This window comes from Aspergillus welwitschiae (genome assembly GCF_003344945.1).
Source record: "Aspergillus welwitschiae strain CBS 139.54b unplaced genomic scaffold BDQ94scaffold_19, whole genome shotgun sequence".
In the NCBI taxonomy this organism is placed as follows: domain Eukaryota; kingdom Fungi; phylum Ascomycota; class Eurotiomycetes; order Eurotiales; family Aspergillaceae; genus Aspergillus; species Aspergillus welwitschiae.
Window position 1 is genome coordinate 664,752 of NW_020798713.1, and position 18,516 is coordinate 683,267.

General features: G+C 51.3%; 10 protein-coding genes across 10 annotated transcripts; 6 read left to right on the plus strand and 4 right to left on the minus strand.

Moving 5' to 3' along the window:
• Window positions 1-489: 489 nt before the first annotated feature.
• BDQ94DRAFT_145397 (uncharacterized protein) lies at window positions 490-1,151 on the minus strand. Its single transcript, XM_026766635.1, has one exon. The coding sequence runs from the start codon at window positions 951-953 to the stop codon at window positions 690-692; it is 264 nt and encodes an 87-aa protein (XP_026625557.1). The 5' UTR covers window positions 954-1,151; the 3' UTR covers window positions 490-689.
• Window positions 1,152-1,459: 308 nt separating this feature from the next.
• Window positions 1,460-2,249, plus strand: BDQ94DRAFT_145398 (uncharacterized protein). Its single transcript, XM_026766636.1, has one exon. It carries the CDS (start codon window positions 1,692-1,694, stop codon window positions 1,953-1,955), a length of 264 nt encoding a protein of 87 aa, XP_026625558.1. The 5' UTR covers window positions 1,460-1,691; the 3' UTR covers window positions 1,956-2,249.
• A 936-nt stretch (window positions 2,250-3,185) lies between these two features.
• On the plus strand, window positions 3,186-5,457 carry BDQ94DRAFT_42817 (alpha-amylase). Its single transcript, XM_026775747.1, has 2 exons — window positions 3,186-4,300; window positions 4,358-5,457. Exons 1-2 carry the CDS (start codon window positions 3,290-3,292, stop codon window positions 5,012-5,014), a joined length of 1,668 nt encoding a protein of 555 aa, XP_026625559.1. The 5' UTR covers window positions 3,186-3,289; the 3' UTR covers window positions 5,015-5,457.
• A 23-nt stretch (window positions 5,458-5,480) lies between these two features.
• On the plus strand, window positions 5,481-7,863 carry BDQ94DRAFT_179441 (alpha-amylase; the record flags this gene model as incomplete). The annotated part of the gene is made up of 6 exons (XM_026773380.1): window positions 5,481-5,798; window positions 5,866-6,294; window positions 6,361-6,971; window positions 7,138-7,414; window positions 7,463-7,724; window positions 7,830-7,863. Exons 1-6 carry the CDS (start codon window positions 5,720-5,722, stop codon window positions 7,861-7,863), a joined length of 1,692 nt encoding a protein of 563 aa, XP_026625560.1. The 5' UTR covers window positions 5,481-5,719.
• A 923-nt stretch (window positions 7,864-8,786) lies between these two features.
• BDQ94DRAFT_42869 (GPI anchored serine-threonine rich family protein) lies at window positions 8,787-10,048 on the minus strand. The gene is made up of 4 exons (XM_026775749.1): window positions 9,840-10,048; window positions 9,696-9,774; window positions 9,494-9,628; window positions 8,787-9,425 (listed from the first exon to the last, which is right to left on the minus strand). Exons 1-4 carry the CDS (start codon window positions 9,889-9,891, stop codon window positions 8,927-8,929), a joined length of 765 nt encoding a protein of 254 aa, XP_026625561.1. The 5' UTR covers window positions 9,892-10,048; the 3' UTR covers window positions 8,787-8,926.
• Window positions 10,049-10,268: 220 nt separating this feature from the next.
• On the plus strand, window positions 10,269-11,022 carry BDQ94DRAFT_145404 (uncharacterized protein). The gene has a single exon (XM_026766637.1). The coding sequence runs from the start codon at window positions 10,623-10,625 to the stop codon at window positions 10,890-10,892; it is 270 nt and encodes an 89-aa protein (XP_026625562.1). The 5' UTR covers window positions 10,269-10,622; the 3' UTR covers window positions 10,893-11,022.
• Window positions 11,023-11,830: 808 nt separating this feature from the next.
• catA (catalase catA) lies at window positions 11,831-14,188 on the minus strand (the record flags this gene model as incomplete). The annotated part of the gene is made up of 3 exons (XM_026771717.1): window positions 11,831-13,530; window positions 13,583-13,895; window positions 13,955-14,188. 3 exons carry the CDS (start codon window positions 14,186-14,188, stop codon window positions 11,831-11,833), a joined length of 2,247 nt encoding a protein of 748 aa, XP_026625563.1.
• Window positions 14,189-14,902: 714 nt separating this feature from the next.
• On the plus strand, window positions 14,903-16,580 carry BDQ94DRAFT_42940 (iron-containing alcohol dehydrogenase). Its single transcript, XM_026775751.1, has 4 exons — window positions 14,903-15,950; window positions 16,032-16,056; window positions 16,126-16,133; window positions 16,198-16,580. Exons 1-4 carry the CDS (start codon window positions 15,072-15,074, stop codon window positions 16,492-16,494), a joined length of 1,209 nt encoding a protein of 402 aa, XP_026625564.1. The 5' UTR covers window positions 14,903-15,071; the 3' UTR covers window positions 16,495-16,580.
• Window positions 16,581-16,790: 210 nt separating this feature from the next.
• On the plus strand, window positions 16,791-17,582 carry BDQ94DRAFT_145422 (uncharacterized protein). Its single transcript, XM_026766638.1, has 2 exons — window positions 16,791-16,884; window positions 16,944-17,582. The coding sequence occupies exon 2, from the start codon at window positions 17,012-17,014 to the stop codon at window positions 17,273-17,275; it is 264 nt and encodes an 87-aa protein (XP_026625565.1). The 5' UTR covers window positions 16,791-16,884; window positions 16,944-17,011; the 3' UTR covers window positions 17,276-17,582.
• BDQ94DRAFT_145424 (uncharacterized protein) lies at window positions 17,583-18,463 on the minus strand. The gene has a single exon (XM_026766639.1). It carries the CDS (start codon window positions 18,146-18,148, stop codon window positions 17,876-17,878), a length of 273 nt encoding a protein of 90 aa, XP_026625566.1. The 5' UTR covers window positions 18,149-18,463; the 3' UTR covers window positions 17,583-17,875.
• Between the last annotated feature and the right edge of the window lie 53 nt (window positions 18,464-18,516).

Below are 18,516 nucleotides of genomic sequence, written 5' to 3' on the forward strand. Positions count from 1 at the left end.
TAAGACACTCTACACAATAGTGCAGGTGATGTCTTACTGTCATCAAGTTGCTCGTTTTCCCTCAATTTCTTTGGGAGGAAATTTTGGGTCTGATAAGGACGGACCCTCCCGATTGGTGGCGGAGGGACCGGGAATTGACTAGTCTACTAGTAGTATACCACTTGAGAGAAGTTGATGGTTGTGATACCGTAATAGTGGTGGTGGTAGTCCGGTAGTCGTTTTTTGTATACTTTAGTTTGTCTGGTGTAAAGGATCAGACGTATACATTATCTGCTGCCCGTAACTCGCAGAAGGGGGAGGTGAGCCATCCCATGCATGCAGCGGGTTTGGTGGTGTGTTTGTTCCTGAATATGGTATGTGTGTGTCTGTGTGTGTATTTTTGGGGCCAACAGTATTATCCCAATCATCATCAATCCGCCAACTTCCGTGGCGTTGATTTCGGGCCTCCAACTGCAAAGAGGGAAAAAATGGAAAAAAAGAAAAGAAAGGCAAAGAAATGAAAACAAGAAAAGAAATACCAAAAATACCGATGAGCCAGTCATAACCCGGAGATGGTTCCATGGTTGATCCCGAAGCGATCCTGACCGGTTGAAAGTTTCCAGAAAGCTGTCACCGACCGAGAGCGGGCCCCTGCACTCTTTGCCTGCTATTTTGGCTCGTCTGCCCGGTTCGACTGCCAAGCCCCTGTGTCACTTTTTCTTACCCTCCCTCGCAGCGGAGAAGGGCAAAACAGAAACATAACATGGAATAAAAGACAGAAAAATCTGACGCGGGCCTTGCCACTTGTTATTCTCTCCAACAAGCCCGAGGAATGATTGATTAAGCATACCATCACCACTGCCTAACAGTACTCGCCCCTGCAGGGTGCCTGCTTTTCTCTTCATGGCACACAGACCCGACACTACTGAGTAAGATGCCAGAAGAAAGATTTGTTGGTGCCACTGGGAAACCATCCTGGCCAGGCGGAAGTGGGTCTCGGGCGAAGGATTTACGGGATCGCAGATTCGAATCTGGATGGTCTTTGGTCGGGTTCCCGTGAGGCTGGCAGCCACACTGGGCTTGGAGAGAGGGTCTTGCTACATGGGTTGGACCCTTGGCATCCCGGTGTGCTATTCTTTTCACACAGCACAGAGAGAGATAGATAGATGGGACTAGTCTTTTTTCAGTCTCGCGGGGGACTAATGAAGGACCCAAGTGGTGACCACTACTGATTTCTGCTAAAGGTCTGATCCAATACAGGCAGCGCCAACCCACTACGAAGCATCGGCCCATGCATGTCTTACTCACTTGGCTTATTTCCATCCCTCGCGGGCCAATGGTCGCCTGCACATTGATTATCAGCCAGGGCAGAATCATCCAGGAGCGAACATTATATAATTTCCGAGCAACACCACCGTTTCCAATAATAAGATTCATACTTGGTTTTTCTTCCTCCCTGGCCCCCACTTGGCGGTAAGGTACCGTCAGTACGGTGAAACTTGCAGCGGCCGCTGGTAATTTCAATTACCCAGATGCTGATTCGGGAAATGCCGCTTTTCCCAATCCTGCCAGGCCAAGCCCGCCGCCAAGACCCTGGCGGTTGGACCTTGGCTCGCCTGGGAAAAGAATACTGAGAAGATCCATCAAATTTGCTCTCGAAAAGGGTGTTCCTCTTATCGGGTTGTCCTGTGTGTTCCAGCCTTGCATTAGATATGAAGTCTATCCAGTCAGTCAATTTATACAAAAGGAGAAAAATATCGCAAGCCCTTCCTTATCTGCTGCCAAGCATCTGGGGTCAACCGTCAAGGAACATGGCGCAAGAATACGCCACGCTTTGTCCTGCTCGTTCCTCTTTTCCCCTTTGTCCACCACACGATCTCCGTCTCAAAATTGGGGGTTTGGAGTCGTCCTCTGCTTTCTCGGACCAGTATATCCGCCGTTGTCTGACTGTCTCACATTATTCAAACTGGTCATAATGTTTCCCCTGGTGGACTAATTCTAGTTACCTACTAGTTGGTTAGTCTCTACCTGGTCAGGGTTCGGAGGTGGAGTCCCTGGCCCTCTTCATTGGATCACCACATCGCCTAAGACGGTGTCTTCCCGGAGATTCCAAGTAGGGCAGACACCACAATGGTTCTACTAAGCTACTAGTCAAGAACATGTCTCACTGGCCCCCTCTTTCCCCCGAATTCGACCCATCGGAATGGCCGGTTCGCTCATCTGCCGCTCTTTGTGCCTGGCAGAAGCATTAGCCCCAGCTCGTGGCAGCGTGACAGGCTTGGTCTTGGAGAAGCCAGAAGCCATTCCCTGGCTGAAAGACTCGTGCCACCGTTGACGCCAGTGGTGACATCTGCAGGGGGAGGGGGTAAGATGAGGAGAAATGTCCCATCTTAAGACCAATGGGAAGGACCAGCTGGAAAACCAAGGAAGTAAGTTAAGTAGTGGTAGTCTGGGGGAGCTGCAGAGGGAACCTCGGTACCACCATCGGCAGGGATCATTGGTTCCTGGTCCTGCGCGGGAGTTCGCCCTGGGGTTCCGGAAAATTTTAAGATATGACCTCGAGGGTTCAGGGGACGCCTCTGATGCCTTTCACACATGGCTGATAATGATGATGATGCTGATGGTGGTGGTGATGATAAGGGAGATGGTTCCATCTATAATTTTCCTCCGATTGGCAATTCCCCCCCCCCCCTCGTGACCTGGGACTTATACTCTACCAATCTGCACTGCACACTCATTGGTCCCCTCTCGAATTGAACTAAAAAGCAGACTAGTTTACCTGTTTATCATCCCATCCAGGGGATTGGACCTGAATGCAGTTAGTGAGGTCCCCTTGCTGCTGCTGCGCTGCTCCACCGGCATTTTGCACCTGCACCTGATGTTCAGTCAAGCTCTTCCCCAGCATTCCACTTCTTCTCGCTTCCCCTCTTCTCTCTCCTCTCCCTCTCCTCTCCTCTCCTTTCCCTTCCCTTCCCTTCCTTCCTCCTCACTCATTCTTTCGCTCTCGTCACATCGACCAATGCATCCTTCACTGAAGTGACCCCCTCTTCCTGGGCTATTCCCTTGCCATTCATTTTTTTCTTTGGATCTGACCATTGCCATTCTTTCTCTACAATCTGGTCCCACTTCTTTCGTTCACTCTTTCATTTCGTGCCTAGCCCGTATCCTTTCTTTTAGCGTAAACGGCTATCTCCCAGCATTCGACGGTCACCTTATCGTATCTCCAAGTCGGGCCCCGCAATTGCTCGGCAGGCACATGTACGCAAACCTTGATCATTAAGATAATTCCAATCTCCCAGTGACTGTAGCCATGGTCTCAATGTCGGCCCTGCGGCACGGGCTTGGGGTCCTCTATCTTGCTAGCTGGCTGGGGTCGTCGCTGGCTGCCAGCACCGAGCAATGGAAGTCCCGGTCAATCTATCAGACCATGACGGATCGGTTCGCGCGCACTGATGGCTCAACCACCTCCCCCTGCAACACCACCGAGGGTCTGTACTGTGGTGGTACCTGGCGCGGCATGATCAACCATCTGGATTACATCCAGGGGATGGGCTTTGATGCCGTCATGATCTCCCCTATCATCGAGAACGTCGAAGGTCGCGTGGAGTACGGAGAAGCCTATCACGGCTATTGGCCCGTGGATCTGTACTCCCTCAACTCGCACTTTGGAACGCACCAGGATCTACTGGACCTGAGTGATGCCCTGCATGCTCGCGACATGTATCTGATGATGGACACGGTCATCAACAACATGGCCTACATCACCAATGGCTCCGACCCCGCCACCCACATCGACTACTCAACCCTGACCCCCTTCAATAGCTCGTCTTACTACCATCCCTACTGTAAGATCACCGACTGGAATAACTTCACCAACGCCCAGCTGTGCCAAACCGGTGACAACATCGTGGCCTTGCCCGATCTGTATACCGAGCATGCCGAGGTGCAAGAAACCCTGAGCAACTGGGCCAAGGAAGTCATCTCCACCTATTCCATCGACGGCCTCCGCATCGATGCAGCAAAACATGTGAACCCCGGCTTCCTGAAGAATTTCGGCGATGCGCTAGATATCTTCATGACCGGCGAAGTGCTGCAGCAAGAGGTCAGCACGATCTGCGATTATCAGAACAACTACATCGGCAGTCTCCCGAATTACCCCGTCTACTACGCCATGTTGAAGGCCTTTACCTTGGGCAACACCAGCGCCCTGGCCACTCAGGTCCAGTCGATGAAGAATTCCTGTAATGATGTGACCGCCTTGTCGTCATTCTCCGAAAACCACGATGTCGCGCGATTTGCCAGCATGACCCATGACATGGCTGTATGAACTCTGCTTGACTTCACAGACTCCTTTCCTAGCTAACATTGTCCCTACTAGCTCGCGAAGAACATTCTCACATTCACTCTTCTCTTCGACGGTGTTCCCATGATCTATCAAGGTCAAGAGCAGCATCTCGACGGCCCCGGCAGTCCGGAAAACCGAGAAGCGATATGGCTCTCTGAGTACAACACCGATGCCGAGCTCTACAAGTTGATCGGCAAGTTGAACGCCATCCGGAAGCACGCCTACCGACTCGACAATCACTACCCGGATGTCGAGACGTATCCCATCTTCGAAGGTGGCAGTGAACTGGGATTCCGCAAGGGAATCGAAGGCCGACAGGTGGTCATGCTTCTGTCCACGCAAGGCACGAACAGCAGCGCTTACAACCTCTCGATGCCGGTGAGTTTCACGGGTGGCACAGTAGTGACCGAGATTCTGAACTGCGTCAACTACACGGTCAATGCCCAGAGTGAACTCGTGGTTCCGATGGATAAAGGAGAGCCACGCGTGTTCTTCCCGGCGGATCTGATGCCCGGCAGTGGACTGTGCGGACTTCCTGTCGCGAATGTCACCTATGCTGCCTTAAGGACGCAGGGTGCAGCGGCGGCGGAGGCTGCCTTGTCGCTGGGTATCAAGACTGATGCAGCTTCTAGTGCTTTGCTTTCACTGGGGCTGTCTGTGGTGGCGGGTCTGGTTGTGGGGATGTGGTAATATGCTGATAGCTACAGATGGGTTGAGATATATTATCATGTTTCTGTGTTCTTTGTATGTATTTGCAGTAACGATACCCTTACCTAGTATTTTGTATATATTCACTTCGCTATATCCACTACTACTCGCAGATACTAGCCGCATCTCACTTTATTCCACGCTAGTTACTAGCACTTCGGCACTAAGCAATAAACAGAACGAAGACAAATTACTAGTCCAGTATATATATATAAATAGAGATCACCTGTAAATTCTTCAGAAAACCCAAACGGGTACCTGCATCCAACAACTGTTGACGATCATGGCTGGCTGATCCTCTGGAGGCAAATCCGTTGGGCCTCGGTAGCTTTCCGAGGAAACCGCCCGAGCTAAAAATACTCGCTCATCAGCCAAACAGGCCCACTTTAAGGACCCATTGAAAATTGAAATGAAGTCATGCACACCGTGTTAACTAGCTAACTAGCTAGTTCTTCTTAGTGTCAAGACAGCAGCTATTCTAACACTCTTCCGTGCTTACACCACAGCTCAGCTCCGTCGCTGCATCCGACTCTTCATCTCTCATCCATCATCCATCCACGCCACATGGACACAGACATAGTAAACCTAGCTAATCCCTCCTCCGCACCGCAGTAAAAAAAAATCCTCACCTCCTCCAGAACCACCAGCAATCCACAAACATAACACAAGAAAAAGAATACAAGCAAAATGTTCAGCTTCCTCCCCTGCTTCAAAACTCGCCGACAACGCACCAAATCCCAAACTCAATCCCAAAAGCAAATAGAGGGTTAGCCAAACACTCCCAACTACCCATACCAATTCAAACCATAGTAACAAATCAACCTCCCAAATAGAAAAAGCCAACGCCATAGAATCCCTCCCCTCATGGCACTCCCCCACGGAAAACACCCTCCTATTTCAAGCCTTCGAATGGCACGTCCCTGCAACCCCCAACACCGCGGACAAGCGCAGCCACTGGCGCCGGCTCCAACATGCCTTACCAGCTATCCACTCCCTCGGCGTAACCAGCATCTGGATACCGCCTGGTTGCAAGGGCATGGACACAAATGGAAATGGGTATGATATCTACGATTTATATGATCTAGGCGAATTCGACCAGAAAGGAGCAGTGCGGACGAAGTGGGGCACGCGCGGAGAATTAGAGGATCTTGTTCTGGATGCAAATGCCCTGGGTGTAGGTGTATTATGGGATGCGGTGTTGAATCATAAGGCTGGGGCGGATAGCGTGGAGAGGTTCGAGGGCGTGAGGGTTGATGATGATCGTATATTCCCCTTTTCATCTTTCCGTTCTTCTATGTTTAGTGTGTATATTGACAAATGCTTCACAGGACGAGATATCGAAGATGGTAATCCCCAACAAATCTCCGGCTGGACGTCCTTCACCTTCCCCGGCCGCGGCACCACATACAGCCCCCTCCAATATCACTGGCAGCACTTCAGCGGCGTCGACTGGGACGACGCCCAACAACGCAAAGCAATCTACAAGATCCTCGACCCTTCGCGCCCCGACAAGAACTGGGCCCAGGACGTCGGCACAGACGAGAACGGCAACTATGACTACCTGATGTTCGCGGATCTGGACTTCTCACACCCGGAGGTCCGGGAGGATGTACTGCGCTGGGGGAAGTGGATTATGTCTGTGCTGCCGTTGAGCGGGATGCGGTTAGATGCGGCGAAGCATTTCTCGACGGCATTTCAGAGGGACTTTATTGATTGTGTGCGGCAGGAGGCTGGGGACAGGAAGGTATTTGTGATCGGGGAGTATTGGAGTGGGGAGTTGAGGGCGCTGCTTAGGTATCTGGAGGAGATGGAGTATCGGGTGGCGGCGGTGGATGTGCCGCTTGTGGAGAGGTTCTCGAGGTTGTCGAGAGTGAAGAGGGCGGATTTGAGGGGGGTGTTGAGGGGGACGTTGGTGGAGAGGAGGCCGGGGAATGCGTTGGTGAGTTTATTCCAGTGATCCAATTTGGGAGTGGTGAGGCTGATGTGTGTGTGTGGTGTAGACATTTGTTACGAATCATGATACGGTGAGTGAATTCCCTTGTGAAGTGAAGGTATATGGATGAGTGCTGAACTGATATCACAAGCAACCGGGACAAATGCTCGAGGTGAGTTGTTACCATTATCAAGTGTCTGATGACGAGCAACGAGCTAACATACAACAGACCATCGTCGAGCCCTCCTTCAAACCCCTAGCCTACGCCCTAATCCTCCTCCGCCAAGGAGGCCATCCATGTGTCTTCTACGGCGACCTCTACGGCACCTGCGACGGCGACCACCCGCCAACTCCCGCCTGCGAGGGCCAGCTTCCGAATCTGATGCGTGCCCGAAAGCTGTACGCCTACGGTGAGCAGGAGGACTACTTCGACCAGCCCAACTGTATTGGTAAGTCAAGCCCTATCCAGTCTGCGACATAGTCTGATAAATGAGAAGGATTCATCCGCTACGGCAACGCCGCCCACCCCTCCGGACTGGCCTGCGTCATGAGCAACGGCGGACCAGCCACGAAGCGCATGTACGTGGGTCGGAAACATGCCGGCGAGAAGTGGACGGATCTGCTGCAGCGAGGCGGTGATCACCCGTGTGTCACGGTGATTGATGAGATGGGGTACGGGGAGTTTCCGGTTCAGGGTATGAGGGTGAGTGTCTGGGTGGATAGTGCGGCAGATGGCCGAGAGGGTGTCGGGGCAGAGTTGTAAGTCTATACCCTATTCCACTTATTGCTCTTGGTAGTCGTGGGGGTGGATGTTAAAAACTGATCCAGGGGATGATGATGATGATGCTAATATTGGAACTATAGTGACGTCGATATCTACGGCATTCAGGCACAATAACTAACCCACCCGGTACTTACTCATTATTGAGAAAATAATGGTGTCCATATATATCTCTAAGACACGATGTAATTAATACAATTCACAATGTAACTATTTTCCAGACTAGTTTTACTATAGTAAGACAATACAAGACAACCAAACAATAACAACAATACTACAGAGTAATAATTAATGTATCCACACAAACTAGTCTACTCCATCCTTCCTACTACTAACTCCAAGACACACAATCACACACAGTAAGACACAATCTCACCCAAAAATAATCCCTCCGTTCATCCAAGCGAGCGAGAAACCAAAAACCCAAAACCCGAAAACTAAAAGAAAAGAAAAAATAATCTGAACTGCCGTGGACCCTCCTTACCCAATCCAGTAACCCATTCGGTGCTGCCCGACACGGTAACAATCTAGCCGGAAAAGAGACTCAGACTAATACGGGCTTCCGAAACTTCCTACCCGTATTTTTCAATTCCACAAATACCGGCCAGGTCTGCTAGTATTTGCCATTGATTGCCCTACAGGGTCTGGGTTCATTCCCGAAAGGGTCCAGGGCCGAGTGAGTGATCCATGGATCGTCAAACAACACAAGTATGGTGTGTGTGTCTTCGGACATGTCCTTAATTGGTATTTACCTAGCTGCCTAACTGTTCTTTCTCGGTTGGAGGTGCCGGGGCCGTGGCTCTCTCTCTCTCTTTTTCAGTCACTCACTCACTGTCTAACGTGCAGTGCAGCACATGGTAGACCGGTCGCACATGGAACGGAACAATTCCAGGGATTTTGACTAGAATGCCGAACCACGGATACCAAACACCAGGATCTTCTTCGGTGAAAAGAAAAAATAAAAGTAATGGATATATGCTATAGACCATTAAGTAATAAGCTACACTTAGCTAGAAGTAATCTATACAAGCAATAAACTGGCAGTATTGCTTTCACCAATCGGGTAGTAGAAGAAAAAAAAAAACTCCATCACACACTCATTCACATCCCCACCATACTACATCTCATCCATTCCACAAAATAGAAAGCTGGCTTGGGGTCTGGTCTGGTTTGGTTTGGCTTACAACTGCATAGCCACAACACCCAACACCAAACCGGCAGCAACAGACACCGGCGCAGCAAGAGCCATACCCGCGCCCGTAGAAGCCGGCGCCGTGGTCTCGGTACCGCTGGCAGAGGCAGTAGAAGTACCCGAAGCAGAGGCAGAACGGGTCGAGGAAGCTGTAGTCGATAGAGTGTTAGCACCCGAGGTAGTAGTGGTTAATTTGCTGCTGCTGCTGCTGCTGCTGCTGGAGGAGGAGCTAGTGCTGGAGCTAGTAGTGGTGATGGAGCTGGATCCAGTGGAGGATGAGGAAGTGGAGGAGGTATCAGTACCAGTAGAAGTTCCCGTGGAAGAAGAAGAAGAGGAAGAGGAAGTAGAGGCGGAAGTAGTCATGGAGGCGCTGGCGGTGGTGGTGGAGCTAGAGCTAGAACCACCCTCGACGGTGAACTGCTCGGACTGAGCGAGAATACCGCTGTTCGTGGAGGAAGTGGAGAGGAGGTTGATTTGGTAGCCGGAGCTGTAGTTCTTGTTAGCATATGATATAAAAAAAAAAAAAAAATGACAGGGTGTAGGGAGAGAACATACCCATCGGTAACGCCGGACAGGTCGGACACGGTGTAGGAGCCCTTGGAGGTTTCCACGTCGGAGGCGACCTTCTTCTCTACGGTGGGGTAGACGGCGTTGTTGACCAGGTAGAGGTCGAAGGTGGTGGGGTCGGTGCTGTTGTATGAAGGTGAGTATATGTTGCATGGTTTAGGGCTGGTGAAGGGAGAGGGAGGGAACGTACGAGACGGAATCCCAGGTCACAGTGAAGGAGCTGGAAAGATCGACATCTTCACCCTTCTTGGGGGAGGTGACCTCGAGGGCTGCATAGAAGTTAGATGACTGTATCAGAAGAATTGAGTGGGGGGCAATAAGAGTGTGGACTAACCGCCGACGAAGGCAGCCAGAGGCAGAAGAGACACGGCGTAAGAAAGACGCATGGTTGTAGAGGTAGATGGTTTCTGAAGAAAAAAGGGGGAAAGGGTATCAATTGATTATTATGATAGAAGAAAGATCGAAGAGTGATGGAAGGAAGCAAAAGAGACAGAAATATGTCGGAGGAGACCCTGGTTAAATAGAAGTGTTAATGGGGTATCCAGTTTGCCATCATGTCTCACAAATGCTACTAGTTATGGCCGAGATGACCAAATCTTGAACGGGTTCAGTTCAGTTCAGTTCTTATCCACCCCCAAAGAAAATCTCGGAGAATGAACCGAATCAATTACATGACAACAACTACTGCTACTACTTACACTTAAGTCAAGTAGATCCTCTGATGGTCTGTGAGTGGGTGGCTTCTCAATTCTTGGATCATTCTGTAAAACAGACATGCTATATATAGCCGGGTGGTCAGGAACCAGGGAACGGGGCGAACGGGGGATGGTGAGGTTTCTGATGACAGGCGATTGATGCTGGCGCAGGATTGGGCTGGTTTCAGGTGGACAGGATGCAGCGTGGACCAATAAAGACTCGATTGATAACGCATGGGGCTATTTGCTTATGCGGATGGACTGGATAACTAGTTACTTTACAAAAGATAGGGTAGACTGGAAAAAGACCTGTCAGAATCACTCCCTCTGTCTGCTCTCCCTCTGCTCAAATTCTCTTTCTCATCGCACCGCCACTTCTCGTAGTCCCACCTTGGCAGAGTTAACCCCATGCATAGGCAATAATGCATTCGACAGCCCTGATGATAATAATTCAGTCCTCGACTGCTCAGGTCCAAAACTTAAAATCCCGACCAGCGCAGAATAACTTTCCCCTCTCCATCAGCTCATCCCAACCTACCCCTAGACCTCCTATATTGCTTCCCATGTTGCACTTTGTGCTTCTTATCAGTTCTGAGAGTCGTCATCCTCCCAGTATTACTTGTTTTTCTTTTTTGCCAGACGCAAGGGGGCTCCACTCAGTGTGTGCCTTATCAAGCCTGGCGGTTAACTAACGAACTAGTCATCACGAGACTAACCAACTTCTTCACTAACCCTGTATCTGCCCGCCCAATCAACCCAGCACGATTGAGTCTTTGTTCAGTGCCCACGCAATCCTACATTTTAACTCCGCGCCTTCGTATTCCCTGATAAAGCCGAGATTGAGTGGCTGGCAGCCTTGCCTTTCTTTTACTTATTTGACTGCAGGAACACATTTTCCCCGCCCCCCTTAATTGCAGATTTCCTTGCACAAGAAACGATACTGTGCAACATCCTCACTGTAGATGTAAATGTAATGTGTTGTCGATCCGTTCCTGCCGCCCTATTGAAAAGATGGAGTTAATAGCGGGGTTATCTGTAGAGCAGACTAATGGCTTTTACATTTTGATGAATTCTGGTTGTGACTGGCCAGTGTGCCATGGACCGTTAGATATGTACTTTTAACTATAACACGTAGGTTATCAATGCATATCTATCTATCTGCGACCCGCTGATACGTCTTGTTGTTTTCAGTCAATTCATGTGTTGCGATTGTCAGATGCTATCCAAATTGGACCAATATATCCAAAACCGTGTCAAAGCTGATAACCAGTTCTGATATGCACGAAGGTTTATATCTTGGACCTCAATCCTAGCCCCTGTTGCAGGGTTGCTACACACATGTTGTGTCAGCTAGGTACTAAGTTCTTACTGGAAGTCAGGGGGCGGTCCGACGTGGTACATTTAATTCAGCTGAGACTGAATGTATTTGACGCATGGTGGGCATATTCTTGGAAGGTGGTGAGAGAAACTACTCTCGCGAAATATGCTTCAATTCCTTCTGATGATCGCATTAAGTAGTAGTTATCCTAACATACACTGGCAGATAGATTAATTACTCATTTTCTCATGAACACAGAGTATCTCATCATTACAATTTACACCCTTGTCCGGGTCCAGGGCTTGAAGCTGTTTACCAGGCAACCGTCGAGCTCAGCCCATCCAACTCGCGCTGGTAGTTCCGGTGCTGCGCGATCTGGTAGAAGAACATGCCCACGAAATCCTTGGCGCCCTTCGCGATCTGCACGCTTTCCTTGAAGCTCTCCGGCTTCTGCACGCCACCGGCCGTGACCACGCCATACCATTCCACGGGCTGTGGGTTGGAGCTGGTGGCCACTTGCACGTCCAGCACGCTACCCAGCGCCTCCTTGATTAGCTCCGCCGCTTCACCCGTACCAGCCAGTGGCTTCAGGTGGCCAAATGTCTCGGCAATCCAGTACCGCATCTGTCCATTCTTGCGGAGCGTCTCCACATGAGGCCCACCGGGAATGAACGTCGCATCGAACATGGTTGATCGCTGTCCATCATACTGGTGGTCGGCGATGATGCCCTGCGACGTCTCCTTCGATTCTCCGTCGGCATAAATGGGTGACCGCTTAGTGCCGATGACAAACGGCAGAGCACCTGCCACCTTCACGGCGGTTTGAATTCCCTTGAATGCCACCGGGTCGTATCCGTCGCCAATTACGATGGCAATGCGCCGACTAGCGATGGTCGGAGACTTGGGGGGAAATTCAGTCTGGGAAACATGGATCGTCTTCCGGCCGTGGTTGGCCATGAGGGCCTTCTGAGGAATCGGCGCGCCCACGACTTCCGCCACCTGCTGCGCCAGGGTCAGGTCAATCTCCGCCAGACGCTTGCCGGCCATGCGCTCGTAAACGATAGGGTCATCGCAGTGGTCCAGCTCGAACCCGAAAGCCTTGACGATGTGCAGCTTTTCGTGCTCCGACATGGAGTTGTAGAAAAGTTGGGCCTGGGAGTGGTGTTCGCGGAACTTGGGGCTCAACGCGCGCCTCTTGCGGTCTTGTACCGGTTCTGGGTAGGACTCGAAGCCACCCCCCTGGGGAGCGGGCTCGTCGGGCTTCGCCGCTTCGAAGCGGTTGGGCCAGTAGTTGACAGAACCCTTGGTGATGCGGTGTTTCATGGCACCGTCGCGGTTGTGGTTTAGCACGGGACAGACGGGACGATTGATGGGCAACTCCTCCCAATTGATTCCGAGACGGCTAATCTGGGTGTCGAAGTAGGAAAAGTTGCGACCCTGGAGGAGAGGATCATCGGAGAAGTCGATACCGGGAACAATGTGCGATGTACAGAATGCAACCTGCTCTGTCTGTGGGAAGAATTCATCCACGTTGCGGTTAAGCTCCAACACACCAATGGTGCGGGGCGGAACCAGATCCTCTGGCCAGATCTTGGTCGCATCGAGAATGTCGAATTCGAAGTCATCCTGTTTCTCTTCAGGGATGGTCTGGATAGACAGATCCCACTTTGGATACGCGCCATTGTCAATGGCCTCCATCAGATCCTTACGATGGAAGTCCGGATCTTGACCCGCCAGCTTCAGAGCTTCATCCCAGACGAATGAATGTACTCCTAGGTGAGGCGTCCAGATGAACTTGACAAAGTGGCGCTTGCCCTCTTTGTTGATAAGCGAAAAGGTGTTGACACCAAACCCTTGCATCATCCGATAGGACCGGGGAATGGCACGGTCCGACATGGCCCACATGAACATGTGAGTGGCTTCTGGGTGCAAGTAGCAAAAGTCCCAGAAGTTATTATGAGCGGTCTGCGCTTGAGGGACCTCATTATGGGGTTCAGGCTTCACAGCGTGGACTGCGCCAATTAGTCAAGTCAGGGATGAGGAAATGAATTGGAATGGACGCACCGAAATCAGTGAACTTGATAGCATCCTGGATGAAGAAAACCGGGATGTTGTTTCCGACCAGGTCCCAGTTACCCTCGTCGGTGTAGAATTTGGTTGCGAACCCACGAACATCACGCACCGTGTCAGCGCTTCCCTTGCTGCCCTGCACGGTGGAAAAGCGGACAAAGACTGGTGTGTTCCGCGATGTGTCGGTTAGAACCTTGGCATAGGTCACGTCCTCGCAGCTTTCGAGTAGCTTGAAGTTTCCGAAAGCGCCGGTTCCACGGGCATGGACGACACGCTCGGGAATCCGCTCGTGGTCGAATCGGTGAATCTGGGATACGATCAGCCATCTGAAATTTCCATTGTATCAGCGCAGGCATATGGAAGTACCTTCTCGCGCGCAATCTGATCCTCTAGCAACGATGGACCAGTGCGATGGTCGTCGACTGACCGCAGCCAGTTGTCGGTATTGCTGATGAGCACGCCGTGGTCGGTGGTCTGACGCTGCTCGGTGGTGACATCGACCAGGTCGCGCTCCAAGTCGACCGTCTTCTTGTTCTTAGAAGAGGCCGACTTGACAGCTTCGTGAGCCTTTTCAAGCCCTCCGGCAATGACCGTGGCCATAGTGAATCTGGGGGGTTGCTGGGAATAAAGCCAATGGTAAGGAACTCGATGAGAGCTTATGGATGGCAACAGAACAATTCCTGCGACCGGGGGATGAGCCTACATTATGTATAACGATATATGACCATCGGAACACTTCCCAGTTCTGCGAGCCAGTCAAACATTCTCTGTAATGAGGGTTGTCGGATTGGCTGTCTGGCACGTAACCATGACGTTGCGACCGAGACGTCACCGTGACCACTTTCTTCCCCCAGCTCCATCTGGTGCTTTAGAATGCTTAGAAATCGGCAGGCTTGTCATCTAACCGACTCAGGGTCTAGGCATGGAGGCCAAATCAGGCTGACTTCTCACGAACGAGTGGTGCTCAAAAGCGCTCATTGGAGAGTTCACGGGCAGTGGTAGGAGTGATGTTAATGATGTTATCCAAGTCGGTCCTCATCGGCAAAGGCGCTCCGATAAGCGATAAGGAGTATGATGCATTCGCCATCCATCATCCACCGCATCATCTTGCAATTTCCAGGATAAATGAACCCTAAAGCCTGAAACTTGACAGTGGAGCACTACATTTAGTCGTGCATCAATTTGCAACACAGCCATGCATTGTACCAGTACCTCCGACCAGTACCTCTGCGCGATAACTTGAGGCTTGGCCTCCCGAGAGCATCCATCGTTAGTAACCTCGTATGGATTAGTTAGCCCAGTCCAGTTTGACCGTCTGCTAGACTAGCGGCTGAAACGCGGAATTGCCGATTACTTGTACCCCGCATAGCATCCGGTTTGTGTTCATCCAGACGCGTCACAACTAGTATCAATCACAAGCTTTGCCGTCGTGGTGCTCGTTGCCGATCGACTCAATCTGTCGACAAGCTGACACGCCATATCAATGCGACAGAAGATCAAGCAACTCGACCTAGACGGTCGCGAGGGCCATGATGCCATCTTCGAGGCCTCCTACCTGGAAGATATCCCGGCCGCCCTGCAGGAATGGGGCGCGTCTCGCATCCTTCTGGTCGTGAGCACGACCCTCGACACCAAAACATCCATGATCAAAGACTTGGAGGCCCGTCTATCCCATTGTGTGCTACAAAAGAAAACGGGAGTGGGAAGTCACTCCCCATACCGGGACATCATGGCTATTGCCCATACCATCCAAACACAGGACATTCAGGCCGTCATCTCTATCGGGTCCGGTTCCTACTCCGACGCATGCAAGATCGCCGTCATGCTCAGTGCAACTCTCCCCGCCGGCTTCGGCATTGACGATATGGAAGCCCTAGTCGATCAGGTTCACGGTCTGGCTGGCCCCGGCGGGATTAAAGCACCCACCACCAAGCTCATCTGCGTGCCGACCAGTCTCAGCGCCGGAGAGTGGAACCACTATGCCAGCGGCACCAATGCTCAGGGCAAGAAACAGCACTTTGTGCACCCCGAAGGATCCCCGAGCTTGATCCTGATGGACCCGCGCATCGCGAGTACCATGCCCTCCCACCTGTGGCTGGCGTCGGGGGTGCGGGCTGTGGATCATTTCGTGGAGACACTGTGCAATCCCGAGTGCCACGAGGAAGCCACGGCGCACATCAAGAAGGGGCTGCCAATCCTGATCCAGGGTCTCAAAGATTATCACACCGGTCAGGAAAAGCATAATGAGGAGGAATTGCTCCAAGGCATCTCGGAATGTCAGCGCGGTTCACGGGATGCTCTCCTGCCCTTCATCCAATGGAAGATTCCCATGGGGCCAAGCCATGCGATCGGTCATCAACTCGTGAGTCCGCTCTTTGGTGGCGCATCTACGTCGACTGTACCGCGATAATGATCTACTAACCACCAAGATTCTGCGTAACAGGGGAGTGTCGCTGGCGTGCAGCATGGTAAGTGGTCCAGCAATCACTCAAAATTGCGGAAAGTAGAAAGCCACTAACCGTTCTACGTATATCCAGGAGTAACGGTAACTAAATCCGAGACAGCCACCTACTGTGGAAACACCTACTAACCTTTCATGTGTTATGTAGAGTTGCATCATCTTGCCCGCAACATTGCGATACACCAAGCCTCAAAGCGCGGCTGCCCAGAAGGTAATCCTCGACATCTTCAACTCGGTGTTGGGGTTCCAGGAGACTGAAGCCGCTGACGCCATGTTACGGTTTGTGCAACTCCTGGGGATGCCATCCCGGCTGTCCGAGGTCAACGTGACCAGTGACGAGCAGTTGCACAAGATCGCCGATATGAGTTTGACCGACGTCTTGGCGAAGAGAGTGAACATGCCCGACAAAGCTGGTGTGCTGCAGATCCTCGAAATGGCTCGGTAAACAAGTATTGTGCGGCGGGTCGACTGAGGCGTCTTCAATTCCCACTTCTCCGTACTGGACTTTTAGGAGGATATTTCACCACGAGGAGCGGAAGACTGCCCGAGAAGTTCAAGCTGTTCTTGAATTCCCTTTTTGTGCTTCTGTTTTGTTCAAAGGTCCAGCAACTGTGGGATGGGTCGTGGACGCGCGTCCAGAAAGCGCGCGGGAAGGAATGGGAAGAAGCAGCGCATCCGAGACTCCACTGACGTCATAAGTCACTGCACCTTAGTTAGTTGGCAGTCAGCAGTTAGACTAGTTAGACAGTATATCTTTGAGACGCCATCTGGCATATCCGGACATAGATGCACATAATCGCGAGCTGCTGCCCATTCGAACGTGACAGCTTCTGAGGTATGTAGTCAGACCCACTCACATAGGGATTGACACTGAGCCATAAGCCCCACAAGCAGATACTTGTCAAATTCTGTATACGGCAAACAAACCATCACCAGTTGGAAAATACCAGACTGCAGCGAACATGCCTTTTAGTTCTCAGGATTCCGGAGTGACTGGCGCCGCCAAATTCGTCACATCGACCCTCGGCAACGCGGTCGGGGGCGTCTCTCGCACCGTTGGCGGGGTGACAGGCGCCGCGGGGCGAGGTGTCGGCGATACCATCACCGGCGCCACGGGGAGCGCAGGGAAGCCCGTTGGCGATGCATTGGGGAGCGTGGGAAGCGGCGTGGAGGATGGAGCCCGGAAGGTTGCCAAGGGAATTGAGGATGCTGGACAGTGGAAATGAGAGGGGTTGAGGAGATCCGGATGATGAGGAGTAGAGTAAACAATGATGATGTCGGTCGGTAGGCGGTGTGTCAGGTTGAGTGGTCTCCCTGCACTTTGACGGACTCTTATTATATTGCTCGCGATTGGTGAATAATTACCTAGGAGCAATCTGGACGACCCTTAATGAATATATTGCTTCATTGTTACTCCTTTTGATAATTCCTTACATCTGCAGGTACAGAACCTCTACATAACTGTGCTTGCATATATTGGCGGCATAATATCCCCTGGAGGAAAGCGGTCAGTACTAGCAGCACTAGGATGGCGGTCCAATATGCAACTGTTACGAAGTACTACTACTATTTATGTTGGCTAATAATATTATTATTTGCTTTTTTTAAGGGGGTACATCATGTCCACAGTCGAAAGATCCTGATGGTGCTTACTAGTAGTTCCTGTCAGCTTAGTAGTGAAACTACTACTGGTACTATTAGTAGTATCCTCCTTTGTCCTTATGCGGCTGTGACACTCCTGCCGAGTAGTAGTATATATTTAGCCTTTAAAATGCAACTACAGATTACGACATCACCATGCTGCCCTGAGCGCAAGGCACAGCCCCTCAATAGTAGAGATACATTGCAGTAGCGTGTTCAGTACGACTACGACAAGTACTGTGGTAGTTGTCACCTACTGATCCCTTTCTCTGACACAGTAGTAGCAATAAACCATTGCATGAAAAAGTGAGATCGTTGGGATCCGAGCTGGCTATAGCGGAAGCAATACCGGATAAAAGTGCATAGGTTAATATAATGACGGCTATTCTGCGCAAGAGAATACTGAAAGGGGCAAGATGGCCCATCCCGGATTGATAAGCAGCACACTGCCCCGTCATCCGGAGGGGCAATTCACAGTTAGCACTTGGTAGATGCTGGATACCTCGTGTTGGTGGTTACTTTGCTACTACTAAGCAAGCCGTCAGCAGCAAAATCGATGTCGACCCAGCCTTGCGGATCCAGGGTACAAGGGAACCGCCACTGGAGCCAACCCTTGTTTTCCTTTTGACCTGCTTGACTCCGGCACCCCGACTCCGAGAACAGAACGGATAGCGGAAGATGGGAGGAAAACCTTAAACTCCGAGCCAAATTAACTAGAAGAAGAAGGCCAGAGAAAACCCGAAGAAGGGCATGGGCTTAACTAAGCCGACCGGGGGGACGGCTGAGTCAGCGCAATACTAACCAGATGGAGGGCTGTGAGTGGCTC